This window comes from Crassostrea angulata, chromosome 8 (genome assembly GCF_025612915.1).
Source record: "Crassostrea angulata isolate pt1a10 chromosome 8, ASM2561291v2, whole genome shotgun sequence".
Lineage (NCBI taxonomy): Eukaryota > Metazoa > Mollusca > Bivalvia > Ostreida > Ostreidae > Magallana > Magallana angulata.
In genome coordinates this window covers 13070060-13089599 of record NC_069118.1, presented here as the reverse complement: position 1 = coordinate 13089599, position 19540 = coordinate 13070060, and the positions used below count along the sequence as shown (strand labels likewise).

Genomic DNA, 19540 nt, shown 5'->3' with positions numbered 1-19540 from the left:
CGGACAGGTGGAATGATGAATAAATTATGCCATGTACCATGTACGTTACAACTGATAGGGAACTCTATGAATAAATTATAAACGTAGACTTTTCATTGCGACTGTAGAATAGGGCTGGGTACATTTTATTGTAAATGGGAAAACGATTGGGTTTCCACTGATGCGAGGCCGACGTGAACAAAGTAGGAGAAATAGGTTGAACGGTTGAAAGTCAATCTGAAAAAAAATAACAAAAAGTGTATCATTCTTATTGAAAAATGTATAGAGTTCATACATACGTAATTGAGTTACATTCGATTCGTTTAGCAAATGCTTTAATAAATATTGTACAATTTATAATTACCATTAAAACTTGCACTATATTTAATCCTGATTAACGATACATATCTTCATTACTGCGAATTGAAATGCAGTTCTTTAGACCCAAAGTGATGTGTATTACATATATTTCATCGATTTTCCCCTATCATCAAAGAAGTTGGAAATGATGTATTAATTGATTTCACTTTCTATAATGTTCAACGCCTCGGTTCACCAGCGCTTCAAGGTACTTTGCCTAGCTTATAGACCACTAGTTTCAGGTAGTATAGGTGACGTCTGATAAGAGTGTGTAGTTCTCGCTAATTGGATGTGCTAATCAATATATCCAATTTCATTTGGTCCCTTTGAAAAATTTTCAAAGAAAAGTGAACTTCAAAGTTGTGTGTGATTTGTTTAGTATTGATGAAAAGGAATAAAGGGTTTATTTTTCGTGAAAGGAAGGAAGGATGGGTTGCTGATGCAAAGTATATGAAGGATGAGAGAGAGATGTTTGGCTGATGCAACGTATAAAAAGAATGAAGGGTTGAGAGAGAGAGAGAGAGAGAGAGAGAGAGAGAGAGAGAGAGAGAGAGAGAGAGAGAGAGAGAGAGAGAGATTCTATATATTCGACGTTCGGGTATCTGTGACACTTCTTGTTCTAGATAAGGAAATCTTGCCCCTACTGATAGGACTCTTCCCGTCCCACAGCGGAGTACACGGGGCTACATTGATAAATACAACACCTTTATCAGCTTATATCAAACAAAATTGACAAGAAACCTACAGAGTACGAGTACTTAAGACTTATACAGGATGTGAAGCGCGGGAAGCACAGAGGGACACACAGACAAGGTTAACAGTTAACGACCGATAAAGGGCCCGGATTAGACTCAGACTCAAAGCGTTTGTATGTAGTCGATTCATGAAATGCATACTGGTATTCATATCATATCAATGTAAACATTAAATTAAAAAAAAACATGCACTTGTTGATTTCGGGATAAGTAAATGAAATTAAAAAGAAAAATCAAACAGCGAATGATTTTTTTGACTGAAGTATATTGACTAATCCTCTCCCTTCCCCACAACGGCCATGAAGCGGACATCCTGTTTTTGCCCCCCCCCCCCCCCCCATCACGCACCTGTCAAGGTAACTGACGTTGTTGCCACATCCTTCATCATGCCCTTCGTTGTTATGACATTTTGCTCTAGTGACATTTGAGTTTATCAAAAACATCAATTTTACCACGAATTGATAGTCGTGTTATCAGAATAAGCTGACTCGTCTCGATTTGGAATTCATCAAAAATGTTATACGACACACGTGTATATAGTTTGTTGTCAGACACGGACGCCAACCCGTCATATGCAGGACGCCACTGTGTTTAAAAAAAAGGTGCATGGTCTTAAATCCGGTAAAATTATTACTAGTCATATACATGTACATGTTCATACTCTGTACGGCTGTGTAAAACCAGTGAAACAAATGGTTTTTAAACTGTGATTTCTCAAAACACAAAAATATTTTATAAATACAATGCTATATGTCATTTTAAACGCGTGTTAACAGAGTAACACGCAATCTAATTTAATTGTACTATTAATTAATATGCATTTATGATAACCATGCAGCGGTATAGTTTTTTTTTTAAATTTCAGACGATCATTATAACACGCATGACATGTACATATATGTAGTATATATGTGACATGTACATATATGTAGTATATACATCACATGTACATATATGTAGTATATACATGGCATGTACAGATATGTAGTATATACATCACATGTACATATATGTAGTATACACATGGCATGTACATATATGTAGTATATACATGGCATGTACATATATGTAGTATATACATCATATGTACATATATGTAGTATATACATGGCATGTACATATATGTAGTATATACATCACATGCACATATATGTAGTATATACATGGCACGTACATATATGTAGTATATACATCACACGTACATATATGTAGTATATACATGGCATGTACATATATGTAGTATATACATCACATGTACATATATGTAGTATATACACGACATGTACATATATGTAGTATATACACGACATGTACATATATGTAGTACATGTATATACATGACATGTACATATATGTAGTATATACTTTTTGCTTGCATCTCAGCATAGTTATGTAATTTACTGTAGAAGTATTACATTTCTATATAGCGTGTACGATATTTGGTGGAAATCGAATTTTAAACAAGTTGGCGTATATTTCAGTTAGCGGAATTTTCCAAATAAAAGATTTGTTTTATAGCGGTTTTTTTATTTTGATTCTGCTTCTGTAAAACTATAGATCCGATCTCTTAGGTTCTCAGATGAGTACTAATCGTAAAACAATATAAAATTGGTTCGTGTAGGTATTTAAACCCAAAGTCACACAAATCATTTTAAAACCATAAAAGTATATGTTATTAATGTTTTTGTTTACATGTTCGTATATTGCATGTCGATATAAACCATATTATATAACAAATACAAGTATCCTGCACATTGGTGACTGAAACATGTCCGCTTAGTAAAAATCATAACGATTTATAAACAAAAATGGCCAATGCTTTCTCAATGTTTACTTTTTGTTACTCTCGATAATAAAAGTTTGCGAACAGATTTAAAAGGTGTTTGCTAAATTGAATTTGAGCCCGATCTATACCACACAATACATTTCGTATGACATCTACTGAGTTAAGTCGATATTTAGCAAGAAACCGTTTCATTTAAATTCTTCAAACTTCTTTCTCTGGACGAAATCTAAATTTTATAGGTAAAGTTGACATTACACTGCCATAAAACGGAAAAAGTTAAACTAATAAATTTGGGCCGATTTGGGATGAATTTGTTCTGAACGAGAGGCTATTGGTTGAAAGCCCCCCTTCACTTATCTCAATGGGAGTCTGTTGTCTCTGTCATAAAATTGTCAATGTTTATAGCCAAACTTGTTCATCTGTACACAAACAAACAAACCGACAACGAGAGCTGCATAAACAATGATTTTAACAAAGGCTGGTTGTTGCTTAAGAACTATAACAGAAAAAACTTCTACATGAATTCGAAGAATGTGTTCATACATGGACCTATTTAAACATTAAAAAAGAATTATTGATATAAACCTTTTGAATAATTCAACACACACACAGCAAAGGTCGCGGATTAAAAAGAGAATTTCGAATATACACGCACACAGTTGGAATCAGAACTAAGGGGGGGGGGATCTATCACATTTGAATATATGTGTTTCTAGGATTTATACCTGTACAAGTATATATATCTGGCTGGAAAGTAAAATAAATATATACTGACATCGATCTCTGAAGAAATGTGTTTTAGAGATTTTTAAAATCGCAGTATGTCTTGCTATAAAAATAATTGAGTTCCCCTACATCAACTCTTTATACACATGATTTCTGTTTAAACAATCTCAATAAACATATTGAATACACTATTTGATCATTACGCGGAGCCGATACTGTGTATTGAATTTTAAACTCTTGTAATGGCAATACGTGCAGAGCTCTCCAAAATTTTACCGAAAACACCCCGATCTCTTTCTTCCTACAAAGTAGTATACCTTCATAAAACCCAGACATAGTTAAAGACTCGGGATCTTTAAAATATCCCTGCAAGATTAAGGCTGTTATAATTCTAAAAGTCTAATCTCTCAGTACACAATTTCTCTGAGATAAAATGGAGGTTTTTCCCCCTGCTAAAATTTGAAAGAGACAGATCGTTTTTACGAAATTACTGCCATAGAATTAGATCAATATTACTAACACAAGAGATTTTTTTTGTCACGTAATAACAGATCGAGGTCCAACCGACTAAACCCCAGTAGTAAAAGGAAAGGATATCTGATATTGAACCAGCTTTAATTTGCTGTTCGACTAAAAAATGTGAAAGTGATATCGCCCCACCATTCGTGTGCTGTTGTGTTTTTCCCGTTTAAGGTTTTCTCTTCCGGTTTTTAGCATGAATTTCTATATAATCTGAGACGAGATGGAAGGAGTCTTGTTTCAATAACAAGAGCACATGCGAAGATTTATGGCAAATTAATTTACCCCCTATTACTTGATTAACTTTGATGGTGAATATTGAGCGACAGGAACTTAATCAAGAATCACGGGATATGAGGGACAACATTAATTAAAGTAATGAAATATCGATAATCATATGGCCATATATTGATGACACAGGAAAAGCTCATAGCTCATATAAGTGTTTCGAAATTAAAGGACTAAATATGTGCCTGAAGTTAATCAAAATAGTTTGGTATGATTATAGATAGATATGTACATGTAATGTACATAAGCGTCGGAACGGGGGGGGGGGGGCTAAACCCCCCCCCCCCCCACTTTTTTTTTGCAAAGTTAGACCTAACCATTAGGCACATAGCATCATAGAGGGCCCAGTCCCCCACTTTTTTCGCAGGAAAGATAATTAGTCCTAAATTTAGGTTGAAATATTGAGATTATTTTGGGAATAAGGTTTTTTTTTTTTTTTTTTTTTTGCTTGTCAAGAGAGAATAAGTCTAGCCGCCCCCCCCCCCCCCACTTTCAATTTGCTTCCGACGCCACTGATGTACTATGCAAAACATTTATTTAAAAAAGAAATGACCGGGAAAACCTAGTGGTAAGTATATGTACTAGATATATTTGGCTTTCTTCTCATTTTAAAACATCCATAACTGCACATTTATGCATGATCTTTAATCTACATATGTAATATATAATTATGTAAATCTCTCTCTCTCCCTCTCTCTCTCTCTCTGTCTGTCTCTCTCTCTCTCTGTCTGTCTGTCTGTCTCTCTCTCTCTCTCTCTGTCTCTCTCTCTCTCTCTCTCTCTCCGCTTTCCAACATTAAGCATATTTGCTTAAGCTGATTATATGGAACAACTGGTAAACATTAAAATCACCCGTAAGTGGATTGGAATATTAATTCTATCTTTCTACACGCACGACTGCCAAACAATGAGAGTAAAATTTACCGTGTAATTACTTTACCTACGAGAGGAGATTCAGCCCAAACAAGGAACAAGACATTACGTAATATGTATAGAGAATTTATTCAGTATTTTGTGAATTTGATCACGGTTTTGTTTAGAAGTATTGTAAACGACACACACCTTGCGATCGGACCACATGTTTTGGATTCCATTATCTTAAATATGGCCTCAAAAGCATATATTTTTTGGCTGTAAAAGGGAGTATGTAAAATAATACACCATATAGCTATATATAACTGTATAGTACTATAGAGTGGGGTGGAGATGGGGGGTGGGGGGGTGGGGGTAATAGTAGACAACGTAAACATTATAGAAAGAGTTGAATAAATATTGCCACTAATTATAAATAGCCCGAACACTGCTAAATGCTTATAAAAAGTAGAAAAAATAATCCGTAATTATTAATTTGATGTCAGTATATAATGCAATTATTGAAGTACCCCTTTCTTTGATTTGAGCCCAAGGGATACTGTAAACCGACTTTTACTCGCGACGAATTTATCTAGCGATATTCAGGAGATAACTCGTTCACGGCAACTAATTTTCGCGTTTGCTTCGAGAAAATTTTGCAGCGAATAAGCTCTCGCGAAACTCCGCGAAAATATCTCAAATTTGTTTGCAGTATATGGACAATAAAAAACCCCAATCACATGCATCCATGCAACCTGCACTCTTCGGTTATTTCTGTATTAGCTCTTTAAAGAGCAATATTAACTTCATTCATAAATTTCCACCTCATAGAATTAGGACTAGAGTGTTCTTTCCTTTGTCAATAAATGAGAAACTAAAGGGGGAGGAAGTCCAAAGTTTTATCCCATTAGCCCAGTAACTTGGGGTTTTGTACCCGTAATGCAGGAAATTGATTTCAATATACACACTGAGGCGATTTGCTTTATAATTCCGATTTTCTTTCGGGTCGAAGACTTTGTGAATGACTCGTCAACAATCTGCTCACATGTTCTTTTATCGTGTATCGATGTATTCTAGCTTCCCCCGTGCAATATTCAGAAAACAGAATCCGAAGTAACTATTTGCCAGTCAAATTTATTAAAACCACTTGTCAATATTTTTGGACAGCGATAATGCTTTCTCGATCCGGAAAATTCTAGCGTTGCGGGAACTGAGAAAAAAGGCTAATAATTCATCTATCTTTGCTAAATTGAAAAGCTGCGTTAGAAATACACCTATGAATTATTGAAGCTTGTATAAACTTTATGTTTTTGTACTTTATGAAACATATCTCTTCTTTCATCTATAAAATTAAACAACCCCAATAACAACCCCACGCAACGATTCATCTCCACGTTTTCCATATGGTAATTGAAATTTAATCTGTTGTGCAGTATACGGCCGACACTTTTGGATAAGGCCCATTTTTTCGGTTTTTTTAGTGTCTTTTTTATTCTTTTTTTGGGTGGGGTGGATGTGAGTGGGTGAACCTGTTAGAACAACACTGTGGTATGCAGGACGGTTGACAGAGGGTAAATTATTAAGATTCAAATACACAGGTTACAACAGTCGTAGCAATGGGCACTGAATTAATCGAAGCACTGCATCTGAGAGTAAGACTTTAATTCTTTACCATTCTTATTCTTTTTTAGGCCAAAATTTAGAATATATTTACACATTTGGTTATTAATATCGATTATATATTTATCCAAGTGTGCAAAGGGGAGTTACTCTTATGGTCCATAGAACACATTTTCATGTTAGTTCTCAATGATAATATATGTATACATCCCGTTTCATTTCAAGTTCATGTGCATGTACAATGTAATTATATAATATATGAATTTCATTGATGAAACATGACTTTTTTATTGACTATTGTTTGAATTTGTGTAGTATCAAACACCCCTAAATTTAATTTAGATTTTTTATAATATTTTCTCAAATACACAAGTAATAGCATAACTCGATGTACAAGTCAATTTTAATTCTTTGTCCGAAGAAAAAAAATGTTCAACTACTTTTAGAAACCTTTTGACTTTACGTAACAAATGTTATAATTGTTCATGATGTAAACACAGGAAACATTTATTATAAAGACATCCGTATGAATATTTTCTCATGTTTTTACATGAGTATTTGCATAGCAACATCAACAATTAACTTTAACAATAAGAACATATTCAACAGTTGTTTGTAAAGTTGTTTGCAAGTGCTAATCATTCCTGGGTTTTAACTTGACACGGGCGGGGGGAAAGTCGCCGGAGGTGGACCGGAAAAAATGCCAGGTGGTCCCCCGTACTGATGGGCGGGATATCTTGGTGGCGGGGGAAACATACTCGGAGCCACGGGAGGGTAGGCGGGGTTGGTAGTTGCATATCCCGGGGGTCGAGCCATTCCAGGAAAGCCGCCTGAAATAAAACTGCGGCATTACATGAACGTATAAGTGGAGACAAAGTAAACAGAATTATGATTTTATACATAGTGAATTAATCAATTTACAGGCTTGTACTCTTTAAAAGAAACCTTAAAATTGTCCGGTGATTCTTAGTCATAAAAAATTTGTAAATATCGACCGTCATTGATTTAAAAAGAAATTTTTTTAGACACGTTTTGATTTTTCAAAACTGAATTTGAAAAAAAAACCCCAAACAACATATGAAAGATAGTAAAGAAGTGTACAATTATATTGTCCTGTAGACTTTCTAATTTACCACAAATTTAAATGAACAGAGGAGGAAAATCGACATAATGCTCATCATTGTAGATGAACAGTTGAAACGTCGAATTTTATTATCAAACCACGAAAATTAACCATCACAAATATTTCATGATTTTACAGTATTAGAGAATTAGTCTCGACAAAGACTCGGCTCGGGTCTAGATTTTGACCGACGCCTTCCCCGACTGATGACCGAGCCGGGCCGAGTCGAGCCGAATCTCAGCCGAAATTTTGAGATTCCCCGCCCCGCGGTAAATGCCTGACCTGGGGGTCCGGGAGCTGGGTGCATGCTTGTTATGGTGTGGACCTGGGTATTCCCGTTACTCCGGATTTCCACCACACGTGTGCCCTTTTCCTTCTTTTTACAGAAAATGACCATTATAACAATGGCTGCCATGGCAATGACACACCCCACCACAATCCCGGCGATACTCCGGCTGTCTCTGTAAAATCAACCAGTTTACGAAAAATTCAATTAATACCTTGACCGTCTCTGTAAAAATTATAATCTTTAAAATAATCACTATACATCAAATAAATCATGTACAAATTGACAAGTTTGCGAAATAAGCAATATTATTAATCAGTATATATTTGTGAATTGTGACATAGCGAATTATTGTGATGGCACTTAAAAGTATAGCTTAAACAAAGCTAGCAAATTTAGGTGTAACTAATAACAGAAGTAATCTATTTTTAAACATTATACAATACTATACAATAATTCTAAACAGAGTGAGGCTGTCCATCCAAAACAAGGGCGACAATTTCAAAATATTTTTGAATTTACGACATACATGTACTAGGTTTATTTTTATTTTGTTGGCAATAATTGTCAATTTTTCAAACTCTTGTCATTATATCAACGTATCCCTTTTACAGGTATTTACATCTTTTCCGCTATTGTACCAAATTTTAGTCCGCTTTTTATTAGTGACTTAAAAAATCATAATTATAAATTCAAAACGAGAATAGTTAACGAGTTGTCACACACTGTGTGTTAGCCAGAGCGGGGGTTATCAAAGTAACAGTTCTTATCGAATGACATCGATCACTTACTTAAAGCATGTTTATTTTCTATATAAAGAAAATAATATATTAAAGTCCTTTTGTTGTATTTTCCTGTATTTGAATTAGAAAATTCGATTATACTAACAGGACTGAAATTACGCAATCCAGGAAAACGACATGTACGCGTATAAAATTACGGGCATGTGTAATCCTTAACTTTAAAAACTTCTTTCAGATGCATTTTAAGTGTTTAGCTTATGTATACTTGTTTTTTTTTTAAACAGAAATTCACCAACTTATATTTTTTTATTATTACTATGTAACGCTTACACCACGTGAGCACGACGTCATTTTATTTAATTTACATATACAAGTACGTTTGAGAATAATAAAAAATATATTAAATAAAAGATTAATAAAATTAAAGTGCGTTGTTCAAATATGTTCAAAAAGACACATACATTACAGTATGTAATGAGTTAACTGATTGATGATATTATGATTTTAAAATGTACTTTTGCAATCATGTTGTGAAGAGAAGAAATAAGGTTTGTGATCAATGCAGAATTAATCGCCACAAAACTGCCAACATAATAAGTTTCATTTTTAATACACCGAACAACATACATTTCTATACTAGTATAAAATGCTAATATATGATTGTAGAACATTGTTGTTTCATTATTTTTCTCATCGTAGGAAACCCATGGTCGATCTCGCTTCTCTTACCAAAGGTAAGGTATACCAAAGGTAAGGTATACCAAAGGTAAGGCAGGAGAAGCGAGATCAGACGATGTATTTTTCTATGCCATCTTGATATCTTAACAATAGGATACATTGCTTGACCTTCTCTTTCGTGACATCGATCTTTTACAATAAATATTGCACGAGAGAGGATATCCTTGTACATGTATATATACTTTCGGAAACGGCCCCTCCCTCCTTCTCGGTTTGTCCCTGAAAAAATCAACAATCAACCCCTTGGTCGTCAAGCTATCCGAAGACTTGGATAATTATGTCTCAGATTCATCATAGGACAGTTCTCAGTTTTAAGGTATAGTTTCTCGAAGCCGTCTCAACGTACGATATATACACGATTCTACAATCATCTTAACCTTCAGACATCCATTAAATTATCCTTAATAATTATCCTTAATAAACGCAAAAGTATAAACAAGTATTTTGTGAAAGTTCTACCACTTCTAAAAAGAAGAGGAAACCTATATTTGCACAATGTCAGAACTAGTACTTTGGGATATAAATAATGATGAAGATATATACGTCATTATCTTCCTAGATATTTCTGCTTGGTTTTATTCAAGTCTTAAAAAATAGAAACAATATATAATTGAAGGCATGGGTTAAGCATTGAGGTGTACTTTACTCCGCTGATTCATATTTTTGTTTGAAAGTGCGTTAAATTTGAGACCAACTCAACGCCCTTTTATTTTTTTTTAAAGTGCGTTTACATATTTTCATTTAACATAAGGCCTTTACATGTACTTTATTAATATTTTAATTTTCAGGAGGGAAAACCAGTTAATATAAGAAGTCTTAACTTCTGAGACGTCTATCATAACGGAAATGATGATACGTCTATTGTAGCTACGGTTTACATCTTAATTCAGAGATGTCAACTAATCATATTCAACTTTTAAAATTTTTAAGAAAGCATGCTAGTAAATCATGTTCTAATCGGTTAAACTAAGGAACTAAAACGAATGAAATATCCATTATCCAGTTTCATTTCACGATAAGATTTAATTTTTAATTTAAGAAGTATTTTATTCAAGTATATAGATACATTGAAATGGATTGAACAGCAGGCATAATGCCTATTTATGTTCTCTCCTGTAGTCAAGGTATAATATGAGTAATTATATAATTTTATATAAGGTATATATACATATATATTGCAAATGAATTGTGCATTAATAATAGATTAATATTATAAATAGCATTGGAAGGAGGTACAGTGCAAAAAAATAAACAAAACAAAAATTGATAACAAAGTAGAAAAAAATGGAAAGTTTTTTTTTTTGGGGGGGGGGGGGGGGGTGGGAGGGGGTGGGAGGGGGAGGGGGAGAACAAATAAGCAATAAAAAAAATGAAAAGAAGGGAGTGTAAGGAAAGTCAGTGGTACCCATTTTGATACATTTTTTATACAATGTGTACATTTTACCTATTGACTTACTTAAATTTGTTTGTACTTTTTATGTAAAAATGAATTTTATCAAATAATAGTAAGTTATTTTGAAATGTTAGTTTATCACTTCCAAAAAGTAGATTCTTAATTGTGATTGGTATGGAATTGTCGTTCATATAATCAAATAGAGATTTTCTTTTGGAGGCATATAATGGACAGTGTAAGAAATAATGTTTAAAGTCTTCCACTTCAAGAAAGCACTTCTGACATAGTGGAGAAGCAATAAGGTGGTGTGAGTAAAGGTCAGAATTTAAGTTACTACTGTTATTTCTCAACTGACAATGCCAAATATTTTCTAATCTTTTGCCATGGTTAAATAATTTATGCATATTCAGTTTTTTACTATTAATATTTTTAAGGCTGTTCTTAAATGCTGAAACTGTAGTTATTTTTTTGTATTTTGAGGTAGATTGTTCCACAATATAATTGTAGATGGTATAAAACTATTGAAGTAAGATGTTGTTCTTGCAACAGGAGTGCGATAGATGAAATTGTTACGAAGATTGTAGGTATTATGTGGGGGGAAACATTCACCAACAATATTAGATAAGTATTCAGGGGTATAATTGTTTAATATTTTAAACAATAATATTAATTTATGGTTATTTCTACGTTTCTTTAGTGTTTCCCAGCCTAATTCCTGATATAGGTATTGTTTTGCTGAGTTTCGTCTAAGACCAGTAATTATTCGTGCAGCTTCAATCTGTATACTTTCCAATAAATAACTTTGTTCATCTGTACAATTGTCCCGGACTACATCACCAGACTCTAAAACAGGGCGAATAAATGCAAAGTCAATTTTAATCAATGATTCCCTATTTACTTTATATTTAAGAATGCGAAGCATGTTCAATATTTGGCATGCTTTTTTTCGTAGAAATTTGATATATGATGTGACCATCCCCCATTTGATTGCAAAGTAAGTCCTAAGTGACAATGATAATTGTTATGGATTATATTGTTTAAAGTGTTACCAAAAGAGACCTGGGGATGGGTTTTTTTTTTCTAGAAAAGTTAACATTTATTGTTTTGTTTGGATTAAAATCCACCAGCCATTGATTAGACCACTGTTTGATTTTTTTCAAGATCAGCTGTTAATGATTTAGCTGAATAATTATCATTATCATCAACTACTACAAACAGTGATGTGTCATCTGCAAAGAGTCTTATTTGGTTGCATATATTTTCAACAATATCATTAATGTAAATAAGAAAGAGGAAGGGTCCTTACACTGACCCCTGGGGGTACTCCTGCATTAGTGGTTTCAATTCCTGAGGAATAGCCCTCGATGACAACCTTTTGTGTTCTATCAGTAATATAGTTTTCTATTCATCCAAGGATTTCTCCTCTGATTCCATATTTTTGTAATTTATAGACCTTTATGCCAGACCTTATCAAATGCTTTTGATATGTTACAAAATATGAACATAGGATAGGATTTCATCATATCAATCCATCATTAATACGAGTCCCCTAATGTTTGACCGTCAACTTAATCTTTATAATTTCGAGATAATGTCACTCACTTGTTAGGATTTTGCTTTCCATTGGTAAAATTTGATAGTTATAATTAGTGACGTTGCCTTGTAATTTAATATTAGAATTATCGCTTTAGTATATATACTTGTTCGGCTATTCACAAAGTACATGTTACTTACAAAGCTTCATTGCTTCCATTGCTACAATAATAATTGGAGTAGTAATAGGAGTAGTAGCAGTAGTTGGCTTCCGTTAGTGTCACTGTGGAAAAAAAGAAAGTATATTGGTAAGTAATAATGTCAATTAAAATTATTTACAATTCTTCAGTAAGGCATCTTTATCGTGCAACCAAAATTTTAGTGGCATTTGTTGAGCTATAAGCGAGTTACAGAGCTTACAATTCTTTGCTATGTAAACGCTGCTTTAGTTCACATTTTGAATGTTGAAGTAAAATTCCTGTTTTAGACTTAAAATGAATGTATTAAAAGTTAGCAAACTAAGTTAAAAATTAAGTTAACAAACTTTAAGAAACTAACAATTGTTCTATTCTATAATAATTGTTCTATTTTATTCTATAATAATTGTTCTATTTTATTCTATAATAAATTATCTTATTTCAAAGTCAACTATTGAAAAGACAAACTCTTTTCGGAGGCATGGAAGCAAAGAAAATGCACAGCTGTTAATAAATGTATGCATATGTATTTAGAGATTAACGAAAGTGTGCAGGAGCCAACTGGAATAGGGTTTGAATTATTTATAAGAACAAGAAAATACTTCAACAAGTTGGCCAATGGTTATTCAGTGTGCGAGACTGGCTGTTGGTTTCTGATGATATCAAGGTCCTTATGAACTTTATAAATGCGACTAATACTTTTAAGGTAGACTCAGCCTCACAGAAATATGTGTCAAACAATTTAAAACTCTTTTCATTTTAACAATTAAAACAACTGATAAACTTATTATTATCTAATTTTTTTTATACCATTTCACGTTTGTTTTCTTACCGTGAGCTTCAGTGAAAAAATCCCTATCCAATTTACACAACTAATAAAAGAGACTCCTTTGTTGTTAGGTATTTAAATTATTGTTTAAAGGTAAGAGGACTATAATCTAGTCAAAAATAAAGGATTATGTCACCCCCCCCCCCCCAATAAAAAACCCCCAAAAACAAACAAAAAACCAAAACGAAACAAAAGGAAACCAAAAAAAAAACAAAACAAACAAAAACAAGAGATTAGAACTTGTATATCTAAGCAGAAAAATTTAGCAAATTCTCTTTTGGTTACCTATCTCATGTAACAAGCAGGATAAAAACTTTTCTTAATAAACCCCCCCCCCCCAAAAAAAAAAAAACAAAAAAATAACAACAAACAAAACAAAAAACAAACAAAAAATATTCAGTAGAAAAAAATGTTCAGAAATGAATTTTCAAAGGACAACTAAGTACAATCTTTTAGGCATGTACATGTATTATGATTTAGACTTAAATAAAATGGTAAAACTTAAAAGGGACTTGGACACGATTTAAGATCAACAATTTTATTTTTACTTTTTTATGTATAAAATGGTTTACCGGTGCATTTTAAATGATTGACCAAAATATTGAATGTTAAAATCAAGTTTCAAGCGAGATACAGAGGTAAGAATTGATTGTTATGTAAACAAAGCTGGAGTCTTATAGTTGTTTACAAAAAATGTAATGAAGAGAATTACCATGTCCTAGACAAAATGACATGTAAAAAAACAATTTTAACTAATTCATAATCTTCATAAATACTATTATCAGCAAAGAAAAGTTACATTTGATTGAACCTTACACCAATGCAACACATATGTAAAAAATTACAATATCCGAGCTTTGTATTATGAACTCTGTATCTTGCTTATAACTTGATATTTAACTTCCAAATTTGACATAGCATTATAAACTTCTATATTTTTCATTATAAACATTAAAAATAGAAAATAAAATTTGAAATTTAAAATTTTTAGGTCAAATCGTGTCCAAGTCCCTTTAGATATAACAAAACATTTGTGAAGATAAATCAATTAATAAATCAATGAAGTAAACGACACTTGACTCCATTTAGAAGAATAACACTTGTTAGCCTTAACTTACCAAACCCTAAGAGCAAAACATCAACACAATAAAAAGAAATCAATTCCATTCGTATGGAAATCAATATGTGATAAGATATAAAAACAAATGTTTACTTAAAAGTATGAGCATTCAAGTTTTTGAAAATGTGTTGGTATTCTTGAAAAATCTTCTTCTCAAGAACCATTTACCAATTGTTTAGAAAAGCTGTAACTTGTGTGGAAGCATCCTCATGTGGTGTAGATTTAAATTTGTTCAAATCATGATTCCCGGTAAGGCGGGGTCACAATTTGGTGTTTTACTTAGGAATATATAGAGAAAAATTCTTCTAAATAACCATTTGGCCAACAATTCTGTGATTTGTGTGGAAGCATCCTCATATGGTATAGATTCATGTTTGTTCAAATCATGATACTTGGGGGTAGAGTGTTGCCACAAGGTGGGGTGGGGGTTGGGGGAGTCACATCAAAACATCGGAATACATAGAGAAAGATTGAAAAATGTTATCAAAATCAATTTGTCCAGAAAAGTTGTAACTTGTGCGAGAGCATCCTCAGGTATTGTTAGTTTTTTTCTTTCAAATAATGATCTCAAGGGGTAGCTTGAGACCACAATGGGAGGGGTGAATTTTTTAGTAGGAATGTAATGATTTTATTATCGAGTAAAATCTTTAAAAATCTTCTTCTTAAAAACCATTTAGCCGAAAAAAGGGTATTTGCGTGGAAGCTTTCATAAGAAGGGTAGATTCAAATTTCTCAAATTATGATTCACTGGGGTAGGGCTAGGCCACAGCGGGGTGTCCATATTTTTTACACAAGAATATACAGAATTTTTTTTAAAAAATCTTCTTCTGTAAAACCAATCAGCAAATAAAGCTTTAACTTTAGTAAAAGCAACCTCGTAATGTAGAATCGAATTTGTCAAAATCATAGTTTTTGGGGGGTAGGGTTGGACAGCATTTGGCGGTCCAATATGATAAATGGTATTATCATGTTACAAAAGGGGCTTAAAATTTAACAAGAGAGCATCCGGAGAAAAATTTGGAAATCCTTTTATACGGGATCTTTTCTAATACATTGTCCAGATATTTTGTGTATGACTTCATAAATCAAAGCTGATTTTATTTTGGCTATTGTTCCACAAGTAAAGGTTGTGACCCATGGGCCTCTTTGTGAATCTTTGTATGTCAAAGGATTACGACGCGTAATTGATTTGTTCGATGAAAATGAAAACTTTCTAGATTTTTATATCAAAAAGAAAATTTAATATTCAAATTTAATATTCAAAACATATATAGGAGTAAGACATGCAGTGATTTTATATTTAACTAAAAACTTCATTAGCAATTAAGATTTTGAACCTTTTGTACCATTTGATACTAAAACATTTGTTTCAACAAAAATGGTTAAAAACCAATGTATGATATATTCAATCAGACTAATTTAACACCAGCGGGAAAATGGAATCACTGGAACCAATGAGCTTTAATCTTTCATCTACCTTATACTATTTACCTTTGAAGTGTATTAAGCTAAAAAGTAAACAAGAATTAACTGAATTTTGATATGCTTTCCTGGTCATTTTAAATATTGATTTTCCTATCGGAAGTTCTAAAAGTAACAAATTAAATGCAAATCTTAATACTAGTAAACAAATATCATGAAGGTTCATAGAAAACAACTTATATATATATATATATATATATATATATATATATATATATATATATATATATATATATATATATATGTTGACAATCTAAATTTATGAAATATATCGAAGTAGTATTTATTTGTAGTACTTATAGTACTTCAATTGATTCAATTCTCATTTTGTTACACCAATAAAATTCATGGCGACTAAAATCATTTTTATTTTCGCGGGAACAAATTTTATTTTGTGGCAAAGAACATGCTAAAACGAAGAACCGGTCACGAAAGCTAAAGGAATCACTTTTTTCTTCAATGTATCGAAAATCTACGGCAGATATTTACAAATGGTTCCTTTTAAACCTAGAGCCATGTTAATCAAACAGCAAACGTGACGTAGGCATGTCTATTTCGTTACTGGTCACTCAGTCATGGCTTTTTGAAATCAACAAGATTTGTCATTTATTTTTACGCTGTGCCTACACTATCGGTGCATATTTCACTTAAAACAAGCGTTATTTGTAAGTTGATTTCATCCTACTAATGTCCTACTAAAAATCCAATAAAACCCACTGTTTCTATTCATCAAATTTCCTTTTTTTGATGGTGTTATTTAATAAAGAGATTTCACCGAAGAGATATTTTTTTTTTCAATTTTGATAATCAGATTTATCGAACTGATATAAAACAAAACCAAAGGAAAGTAAACAAAAATTAAACAGGTAACAGAAAGGAAACAAAATGATGCATGAGGTGTCTTATTGACAACACTTTTTGATGTAAAAATTTATATTTTGATAATCGAATATTCTTGGAATTCTGTCATTTTGTGTTAGATAAAATGACAAATTATTGGTACCTAAGCTGTTATTAGCTTTGTGACACAAAATTATTTTTGGCCCCACTCAACAAAAACATTTATATCAATAAAAAGATATAAAAATGACAGATACGAATGATTTAAAACTATCTAACTTTCAAAAACATGTATTTGAAAAAACAAATTAAAATACTTACAAGAATAAAATATTACAGCAATAATTAAAGCCGTTTCCATTTCCGATGCCAAGTGTTTCAATAGCTAATATTTCCCGTTTCAAAACATCTCAACACCAGTTTAACCATTTGCTTAAAAGAACTTAATTTCAATAAACACTTTTTATAGTCTATGACATTGAACGCCAGTGTTTAAAGAAAGCAGCCAACTTTTATGTAGCCTAAGTTTGTATATATAATTGATTATTGCTGCATTCTTAAAATTTCAAATCAATATTTTGTCCTAAGTTGAGAACTTTAATATAACTAGAAACTATTTGATAAAACGAAAAGAATAAGAAAGACAGGAAATCCCTGGTGCATATCAATTGATTTCCACAAAAATATTAACAAAATCTAATCTTATCTTGTAGAAACAATTGTTCGCTTGATAAGTTGTCCTCGTTGAAACATAATGACGCTGTAAAGTTTAGATATTCGATTGTCTAAAAAGCCCTACTTTTTATGAAATCTAGAATACAAAAACACACACCAAAGCACACTTCTAAAATTTTGAACATAGTTAAAGGGTATTCCTGTCCACACCCGAAAACGTTTTGTTAATATGATTTTAAAATTTTTAATTTGAATTGTCTCATTACTATTTTTGTTTGTTTGTTTTGACTTACAATAAATAATTATTTGATGCATTATGGTCGAAAAAAGTTAAAAAATTGAAGGAATAATCGGTTAAATGAACCCAATAATTAAAGCTGTGACACGTCAGGTACATCTAGTACAAAACAGATATGCTAAAAGTTTCCTGTAGTTTATTTTTCTAAAATTTGATATTTTGTTATTTGGAATGAAATCTATAAATAGGTTAAATGTCGAAAAAAAAATCCGATCTGACAATTTTTGTCCACATCGCTTCAGACCTACAATTTAAATATGCTTTAAGTGGAGTGAAAAATTAAATAGTCAATGTTAGAATTTGCTATGCGAATAAGATATTTTTTTTCAGATATTACAAATGTTTGTACTGTTAGTTGTACAGGGGACCTTTTTGATCGTTAGAGATTCTGAAATAAATTCCAACTGGTAATTTAAGGTAATTTCTGATGTAATGTAAAAAGAGCACTTGTAAATCACCTATTTTGACGAGACCTTTTTGTTAATTACAGATACTGAAATAATTCAAACTGGTAAGGTAATTTCTGATGTAATGTAAATAGAGCACTTGTAAAACATCTATTTACACGAGACCTTTTTGTTCATTACAGATACTGAAATAACTCAAACAGGTACAGGTAAGGTACTTTCTGATATAATGTAAAAAGAGCATTTGTAAATCATCTATTTACACAAATTTTTTTTAATACTTAACAACCTTTAAATAGAAATTCTTATGTTTAAAGGGACTTGGACACGATTTGACTTAAAATTTTCAAATTTTATTTTCCCATTTTCAATGTTTATACTGATAAATATAGAGGTTTACAATGCTATGTCAAAATTTGAAAATCAAATATCAAGTTATAAGCAAGATACAGAGTTTATAATTCTTTGCTTTGTAAACAAAGCTCAAAAATGTCAATTTTTACAAATGTGTTGTATTGGTGTAAGTTTCAATTAAATGTATCTTTCTTTTGTTGAAAATAGTATTTATGAAGATATTGAATTAGGTATAAAATTGTTTTTTGCATGTAATTTTGTCTACGAAATGGTAATTCTCTGCATTACATTTTTGTAAACAACTATAAGACTCGAGCTTTGTTTACATAACAACCAATTCTTTCCTCTGTATCTCGCTTAAAGCTTGACTTTAACATTCAATATATTGGTCAATCATTTAAAATGCATCAGTTTACCATTTTATACATAAAAAATGAAAATAAAATTTTTGATCTCAAATCGTGTCCAAGTCCCTTTAAATTTAAATAAGATTTAGCAGTATGATTATTCATGACCCCGCAGTTAAAAAGCATGTACATTAAAATAATGAAAATTTGACTGTAGGTTTTGACGATCAATTGAGGTTTTAATGTATTTGACGGATATATGTGATAATTGATAAAAACCCTAAATGACGT

The 19540-nt window shown here is 32.0% G+C and overlaps 1 protein-coding gene across 1 annotated transcript; it reads right to left on the bottom strand.

Moving 5' to 3' along the window:
* Window positions 1-6908: 6908 nt before the first annotated feature.
* Window positions 6909-17637, bottom strand: LOC128157850 (protein diaphanous homolog 2-like). Its single transcript, XM_052820509.1, has 4 exons — window positions 17490-17637; window positions 12902-12983; window positions 8290-8468; window positions 6909-7714 (listed from the first exon to the last, which is right to left on the bottom strand). The coding sequence occupies exons 1-4, from the start codon at window positions 17527-17529 to the stop codon at window positions 7536-7538; spliced, it is 480 nt and encodes a 159-aa protein (XP_052676469.1). The 5' UTR covers window positions 17530-17637; the 3' UTR covers window positions 6909-7535.
* Between the last annotated feature and the right edge of the window lie 1903 nt (window positions 17638-19540).

What these genes read in the sequence shown, in the direction of transcription:
- LOC128157850 (XM_052820509.1), bottom strand. Translation starts at nt 17,529, where the DNA reads ATGGAAACGGCTTTAATTATTGCTGTAATATTTTATTCTT. An exon ending in TGCTGTAATATTTTATTCTT is followed by an intron (nt 12,984 to 17,489) that starts GTAAGTATTTTA and finishes TTTTTTCCACAG; the next exon opens with TGACACTAACGGAAGCCAAC. An exon ending in AATGGAAGCAATGAAGCTTT is followed by an intron (nt 8,469 to 12,901) that starts GTAAGTAACATG and finishes TTGATTTTACAG; the next exon opens with AGACAGCCGGAGTATCGCCG.